General features: G+C 38.4%; 1 protein-coding gene across 1 annotated transcript; it reads right to left on the bottom strand.

The window, feature by feature from the left end:
• Positions 1–7599: 7599 nt before the first annotated feature.
• Positions 7600–8517, bottom strand: LOC125176654 (olfactory receptor 4A15-like). The gene has a single exon (XM_047878428.1). It carries the CDS (start codon positions 8515–8517, stop codon positions 7600–7602), a length of 918 nt encoding a protein of 305 aa, XP_047734384.1.
• Positions 8518–8773: the final 256 nt, after the last annotated feature.

Here is an 8773-nt window from a genome sequence, read left to right as displayed (position 1 = left end):
GCTAGAACAAATAATCCTAAAATTTTATGAAACTAGAAAAGACCCCAAATTGCCAAAGCAATCCTGAAAAAGAAAACCAAAGCTGGAGGCATCACAATCCCAGACTTTAGCCTGTACTACAAAGCCCTAATCATCAAGACAGTATGGTACTGACACAAAAACACACATTTAGATCATTGGAACAGAATAGAGAACCCAGAAATAGACCCACAAATGTATGGCCAACTAATCTTTGACAAAGCAGGGAAGAATATCCAATGGAGACAAAACAGTCCCTTCAGCAAATGGTGTGGGCAAAACTGGCCAGCGACACGCAGAAGAATGAATCTGGACCACTTTCTAATGTCATACACAAAAATAAACTCAAAATTGGTGAAACACTGATAATAAGACAGGAAGCCATCAAAAGCCTAGAAGAAAAAAAAGGCATTGAACTCTTTGACCTCAGCTGCAGCAACAACTTAATGACGTGTCTCTGGGGGTAAGGGAAACAAAAGCAAAAATGAACTATTGGGACCTCATCAAGATAAAAAGCTTCTGCACAGCAAAGGGAACAATCAACACTAAAAGGCAACTGACAGAATTCAGAAGATATTTACAACTGACACATCAGATAAAAGGTTAGTATCCAAAATCTATAAAGAACTTACCCAACTCAACACCCAATACAAATAATCCAGTGAAGAAATGGGCAGAAGACACGAATAGCTACTTTTCCAAAGAAGATATCCAGATGGCTAATAGACACATGAAAAGATGTTTAACGTCACTCATCATCAGAGAAATACAAACCAAAACCACAAAGAGATACCACCTCACACCTGTCAAAATGGTTACAATTAACAACTTAGGAAACAACAGATGTTGGTGAGAATGCAGAGAAAGGGGAACACTTTTGCACTGTTGGTGGGAATGCAAAATCATGCAACAATTTGAAAACAGTATAAAGGTTCCTCAAAAAATTAAAAATAGAACTCCACTACAACCCAGCAAATTACACTACTAAGTATTTATCCAAAGGATACAAAAATACTGATTCGAAGGTTCACATGCACTCCAATGTTTCTAAAAGTATCCAAATTATGGAAAGAGCCCAAATGTCCATCAACTGCTGAATAGATAAAGAAGATGTGACATATATATATATATATATATATATATATATATATATATAATGGAATATTACTCGGTGATCAAAAAGAATGAAACCTTACTATTTGCAGCAATGTGGTGGGAACTAGTGTATTATGCTAAGCAAAGTAAGTCAGTCAGAGAAAGACAAATATCACATGATTTCACTCAGATGTGGGATTTAAGAAACAAAGCAGATGAACATAGGTGAAGGGAAGGAAAAATAAGATACAAATGGAGAGGGAGGTGAACCATAAGATACTCTTCAATACAGAGAACAAAGTGAGGGTCGCTGGAGGGGAGGTGGGGGGAGAGATGGGCTAAATGGGTGATGAGCATTAAGGACGACACTTGTTGGGATGAACACTGGGTGTTATATGTAAGTGATGTATCACTAAATTCTACTCCTGAAACTATTACACTATATGCTAACCAACTTATACTTAAATTTTAAAAGTCTGACTATCCTGACTGTGGTCCTACATTTAACTGGATAGGGAGAGGGACCGGTGGGTTCCTTCCAGTCACCACTTCCAAGCCACTTTGAATAGGACTGAAGCTGCCCTGAATCCTGTAGACCCCTCAGTTATCTGTTGAATACCACAGAGGGACTCCAGTCCATGCCACATGAAGCAGAAAAAATACCCAGCTAACCTCTGCCAGAATTGCTGGTCCACAAGATTGTGAGGCAAATTTAAATGGTTGTGGCTTTAAGTCACAACATTTCAAAGTCTTATGCCATGTAGCAAAAGATAAGCAGAGCAAAGAGTGGAAGCTGGAACTGTGGTGCTTCCATAACAGAAATGTAAAGTACATGGCATTGACCCTGGCCCCAGGAGTTGCTGGGCTGCAAGGGCTTCGAGGCATCTGTAGGTAAAGCTTTGTTGAAGGACAGGGTGGACTGTGCTTGGAGGCTGAAGAGAAAGTGATTCATGTTACCAAGTGCTAGCAAAGTTTGGTAATACCCTCACCTGTAGTAGTGTGGAAAATAGGAACAGGTGGCGGAGCAGGTGGATTTGACTGTGATTTCCAAGCATAATACTGAATATGCCAGCTGGTTCCTCAGCCGTGTATGATATGTTGAAGGATGGGTAAAGAGAGGTGAGGGGTGCCTAGGTGGCTGTCAGTTGAGAATCTGACTCTTGGTTTCAGCTCAGGTCATGATCTTGTGGTTTTGTGAACTTGAGCCCCATGTTGAGTCTTGGAATTGTCTCTCTCCCTCTCTGCCCCTCCCCAACTCATGGTGTCTCTGTCTCTCTCAAAATCAATAAATTAACCTCAAAAAAAGAGATAGAGAGGTGAGTTAAAAGCATAACGGTTCTCAAGTTCTCAAGCAGAATTCAGGAGAAACATGTAAGGATTCAAGACCTGCTGGGTTCTGGTATAAAGCTGGTTCTCATCCATAGCGTCTCCAAAGAGCAAAAAAGCTCTCAGAGTAAGAAATGGCACCGGAAGAAAAATCATCTCAGTGTTGTAGATGTAAGACCCTAGTGAGACTTCGGAAAGATTTAAGGTGTGTCTCATAAATTCTCTTAACTAGGTTGTCCACCTCCAAAACATATGCAGGACACAGGGAAGAAAGAGCAAGTCTCTAGTTCTTAGACTTTCTTTTTTCAATTCACAAAGTCTAATTTCATTTACTTGTGTTTTCACAGGGTTATTCGACACAACTGATATACAACCATGTGTAAGTTTAAGGTGTACAACATGTTGATCTGATATATACATATATTGCAAAATGATTACCACAATAAGGGTAGTTAACACCAATGTCACCTCACATAACTGGAATTTTTGTGGGGGATGAGCACATTTAAGATTCGCTCACTCAGCAACTATTTCTATATAATACATTATTAACTACTGTACCCTGCCATACATAAGCTCCCCAAAACTTATCCAACTTATAACTAGAAACGTGTAGCCTTTAACTAACTTTGACAAATTTCCCCCACCCGCCAGGCCCTGGAAACCACCATTCTCTTGCCTTCTATAAATTGGGTTTTTCAATACCACATATAAATGAGATGATAGAGTATTGTCTTTCTCTGTGTCGCTTATTTCACTTAACATAATGCCTTCAAAGTCTATCATAGTGTTGCAATTGGCAGGATTTTCTTCTTTTTTACACCTTAATATATTCTCTTGTATGTATATACCACTGTTCTTTTCCATTCATCCATCAATGGATGCTTAGATTGTTTCCATGTCTTGACTATTGTAAAAATACTGCCACAAACATGAGAGTGAAGATATCTCCTCAAGATTCTGATTTCATATCTTGGATATATGCACAGAAGTGGAATTTCTGGATATTATGGTAGTTCTATTTCACTTTTTGAGGAATCTCCATACATTTTGAATTGCATTTCCATAATGATTAATAATTTTGAGCACGCTTCCATGCTCCTATTGGTCATTTGCATGTCTTCTTTGGAAAATGTCTATTCAGATCCATTGCCTAGTTTTTAATCAGTTTTGTTTTGTTTTGTTTTTCCTATTGGTTCTAAGTTCCTCATACATTTTGGATACTAACCCCTTGTGAGGTATAAGACTTGCAAATATTTTCCCCCATTCCATAGGTTGCTTTTTCATTTGGTCAGATGCAGTCTGGATATAGAACTTGAGATTCTGAACTTCAAGGATGGGATGAGATCTTAACTGGCTTAAGACCTTCTGTGTCCTCCCTCCGGAAGTCCTGAACTATCTTTTTACAAGTCTGAAAAACTCACTGGAGAGACAGGCCAAATGGAGAAGAAGAAGGGGCCAGAAGAGCCTGGTCTTCTAGCTATCCCTGCCAAGGCATCACTCAGATGAGTAAAGTCATCCTAAATACTCGCTGAAAGCCCATCTATCCACTGAATACCAGCGAGGGACCTCAGTCCATGCCACATGCAACAGAAGAATTGTTCAGTCAAGTCCTGCCAAAATTCATACGTGCTCAGATTCAGACCTGTGTATGGCAAGATATAGCTCTGTGTGTAGACAGATACAGGCCTGTGTGTGATCAGATCAAATGCATATATATACACATATGCATTCATATGTGTAGTCACATACTGATCCATGTGCTGTCAGATACAGGCCTCTGTGTGTTCACATACAGATACATGTATGAAGCTGCATACGACCTACATATCATTGAATATGTACCTACATGAGTTCAGATACAGATCTCTGTGGTTGAATATATACTTGTGTATTGTCAAATGTAGGCCTATCAACATTGCATAAAAACACCAATGCCTTTGAGGACTGTGCTATAATTCATGCCAGCAAAAGACACTCAGCCCTTTCCAGTCAGCTCTTTGAAAATGTGAATTAGGGGCGCCTGGGTGGCACAGTCGGTTAAGCGTCCGACTTCAGCCAGGTCACGATCTCACAGTCCGTGAGTTCGAGCCCTGCGTCGGGCTCTGGGCTGATGGCTCAGAGCCTGGAGCCTGTTTCTGATTCTGTGTCTCCCTCTCTCTCTGCCCCTCCCCCGTTCATGCTCTGTCTCTCTCTATCCCAAAAATAAATAAACGTTGAAAAAAAAAATTAAAAAAAAAAAGAAAATGTGAATCAAAGGTAAATAAGACAAGCCACTTTTTAAATAAGAAAAAGAAAAGGCAAGGTTCCTGTATGCTCTATGGAGATGATTACAAATTTTTATTGAGACATTGATCAAGCCTTCATAATACATGTCTCATTCTGAGTGGGAAAACAAGATATTAAAACATCCATTTTCCTCAAAATCAATGTGGAGGGTCATGAAATTTTAAATATATCATTATGGGAAGCTTTCAGACTTAAAAAAAATAATCCTAAAGTGTATCAGGACACATAAATATCTAGAAATTGCAAGAAACTTGAAAAGGGTGAGTATTTAAGAGCAATTATCCCCATGAGGTATAAAACACATGAAAATCCTTGACTACTGACAAGGATGTTGGTGGTAGGCAACGACACCAGAGAAAAAGGGGGAGGAGGTGGAGGACGCAACAGCAGAGGAGGGGAAATGGCCCCAAATCAAACCTACTATTTGTATAAAGTTTGACATATTACATACAGAAATTGAAATTATTACTGAAATTAATAATAACATTGGCAGATTACATATCCTGTTTGAGGAAAACAAGATTAGATGTGTCTCATCACAAATAGAAACAAATGGTGGATAATTTTAAAAGAAAGATTTTCTGAGCCCTTGGGTGGGTCAGTTGGTTGAGTGTTCAACTCTTGATCTTAGCTCAGGTCTTGACCTCAGGGTCTTGAGTTTAAGCCCTGCATTGAGCTCCACACTGGGGGTGGAGCCTACTTTAAAAAAAAAAGGTAGTAATCTTGAAAAAACCTTTTTCCAGAGTTATTTTTTAGAAAGATGTTAAAATGTATAAATTCACTGACAAAGATGTATATGAAATTTTCCAAGAGTGATGGGATAGAAGAAATCAAAAAGTAAAAGAATAATACAATATAATGTCTTTATAGCAAACACACATAATGCTACCAAAGCAACATATTTGTAGAAAATATCAAAGAAGACTAAATATCTATAGAAAATATATATATTTAATGAAGAAAAGACGCAAAATCCTTACTCCAATAGATCAAGACTTCAAGAATGTAAGTAATAGACAAAGTTCATGGAGTGAATTCTATGTCCCTCACACTGCACAAATACAGACTACATAGACAATTAAGTCACTGTTCCTGACTTAAGAGAACTTACAGACCAATGAACACAGACAACCAAGATTTTATCTCCTCACTTGAAATAACAATACACGTTGGAGATAACATAAAATATGTCTAAATCCATTTGAGCTGCTGTAACACAATACCACAGCCTGAGTGGCTTCAACCACAATCATTTATTTCTCAAAGTTCTGGCGTCTGGGTAGTCCAAGATCAAGGCACTGGCTGATTCTGTGTCTAGTGAGAGCCCACTTCCTGGTTCATAGCTAACCATCTTTTCATTGTGTCCTTACGTGGCAGAAGGGGCACGTGAGTTCAGACACTCTCTGATTCATAAGAGCTCTCCTCTCATGACGTAATCACCTCTCAAAGGCCTCACCTCCAAACACCACATATCATAGAGGACATAACATCTGAACATTGGGGGGTGGGTGGGGAGACACAAATATTCAGTCTAGAGCAACATCCAAAAGTTGATGACTTAATTATATAATTCCCGCTAAAATCAAATTTTTAATCTTATTTAATGAAAAGCACAATGTTGGGAAGTCTTTGAGATGACATAAGGAATCTTCACATAATAGTAATAGGGATAACACTCAGGATATAAAGTCTCTCATACACTGTGATTTACCAGGGAAAAGGCTCCATGCCCCCATTGCCTGGGCACCTCTTGAATCCAGAGTAACTGAAGGAGGCAGAACCATGAGTTTCTTTGACACATGCTTCCTACTGTAGTAGAGGCAGATTAATATTTTCTTTGAAGCCTAATTCAGAGAAAGGAAAGCTTATGAAAGAGGTCTCTGTTAAATAAATCAATATATATTATGGCCTATTTATTACCTAACAATCTGTATTCCATTAACAGCAGAGGTCAGAATGGCATGCCATATTGTCAGCACCTTTCCTACCAATGATATCACCCAAAATATCTCATCTCAGGTTCTGTGTTGTATATGTAAATCTCATGGATTATGGATTATGGTAATTTTATATATGTAAGGAGGGCCTAGGTCCCTTTAGAAGGCTATGAAACACTACAGGCAAAAAAAAAGAGATGGGGATAATGAAAAATGGCAGAGATATTATCAGATATACTAAGCTATCTGGGAAGATTAATTAATCATTTTTATGAAAATATAACACCAAAGAAAGTTGTTTCTCTTCAGGAGACAATAGGATCCCCCACTCAGAAATATGAGTAGGTCTTACTTACTATATCTATCTCTTTTGTTCAGATTTTTTTCCTACACTTAGCTTATGATTAATATTCAACCTTGGAAGCAGCATTCCTCCTCAACCTTAATGTGTTAAGCAATATGAACAAAATTATATACTTAAAACTGTTTCATATATAAAAATAAGATCCATACTTTAAGTATTAATATGGGTTGTCTTTGTGTGGAAGGAATGAACCAAAGGTTTACGTCCTGTTTCAGAAACATGTAATGAGCACTATGATTTCTGAAAGTGAACACTTATGTAAGAGCGAAAAGTGAAAAATGTCAACTAACAAAAATAAATTTATAGTATTAACTATAGCATGACTGATCACATAGAACTTAAACCTATAGTTTCAATAGAGACATTTTATATGCAAAAGGTACACATCTACTTTCCTAAGAAATTATGAAAACCTTAGAAATATATTTTGACCATTGGAAATACTTACATCTTTAATGCTTTTCATAAGGCACAACTTTAAACCTCAGGAGAAACTTACTATCAATAAATAATTCTTTACTGGATGGAGCAACTATTCACTGAAAAGAGGTGATATATTTCTCTTCTGCCTCATTTTCTTCTTCTGGTCCAGAGCTTCTTCATGGCATTTTTCATCTCTCCATTTCTCAGAGTGTAGATTAGGGGGTTCAACATAGGTGGGATAACAGTGTAAAATACAGTCAAGGATTTATCAATGGGTAAGGTAGAAGGAGGTCTCACATACATGAAGATGCAGGGGACAAAGAAGAGGACCACCACTGTAATGTGGGAGCCACAGGTGGATAAGGCTTTGCGCCTCCCTTCCTGACTAAGGTTCTTCAGAGAGTGCAGAATGACCCCATAGGAGATGAGCAAGACCGTAAAGATGACCACACAGATTGCCCCATCATTGGCAACCACAGTGAGGCCAATAACGTAAGTGTCAGTGCAGGCAAGTTTTAATAATGGGTACATGTCGCAGATGAAGTGGTCAATGACATTGGGACCACAGAAGGGAAGGTTGTAAACAAAGACAAGGTGAACAACAGCATGCAAAAAACCTCCAACCCAGGCCAACAGCAGCAACAAAATACACACCCGTTGATTCATGATGGTCGAATAATGCAAGGGTTTGCAGATGGCCACATAGCGGTCATAGGCCATGGCCACCAGGAGTAAAATCTCTGCACCACCAAACAAGTGCCCTAGAAAGAGCTGGGACATGCAAGCTTGGAAGGAAATGGTTTTCTTCTCACAGAGTAAGTCTATAATCATATTTGGAGTGACTGTAGTAGAATACACAGCATCCATAAATGATAAGTAACCAAGAAAGAAATACATAGGGGAATCCAGGGTTGGACTGACCACCACGGTCACCACAATGAGGAGGTTGCCCACCATTGTCACAATGTAGATGAGCAAGAACACAACAAATAATATTTTCTGACCTTGGAGGCTCTGAGTGAGCCCCAAGAGGACAAACTCAGTCACATTGATCCTATGTTCCATATGTCTTTTGCATGTCCTTATTTCAGAGTTCAGGACAAAATTAGTTACAAATGTAATTATTATTAGTGACTTCCTGAAGCCTTAATAGAATCTGTTTGTTAATTCAACAAATATGCATTACAATTTATTATCTTCCAGTACCCTCAGAAATTCCAAGAATTCAAGGCTGATTAAAAAACATGCTTAGTAAGCTCAGCAATCTGCAGACCAATAGAGAGACAAGAAATTAAAGACATATGTGGGAAAAAAACATATT

This window comes from Prionailurus viverrinus, chromosome D1 (genome assembly GCF_022837055.1).
Source record: "Prionailurus viverrinus isolate Anna chromosome D1, UM_Priviv_1.0, whole genome shotgun sequence".
NCBI classification, from domain to species: domain Eukaryota; kingdom Metazoa; phylum Chordata; class Mammalia; order Carnivora; family Felidae; genus Prionailurus; species Prionailurus viverrinus.
Note: the sequence above shows the minus strand (reverse complement) of the source record. Positions and strands in the feature narration are given on the sequence as shown.

What these genes read in the sequence shown, in the direction of transcription:
- LOC125176654 (XM_047878428.1), bottom strand. Translation starts at nt 8,517, where the DNA reads ATGGAACATAGGATCAATGTGACTGAGTTTGTCCTCTTGGGGCTCACT.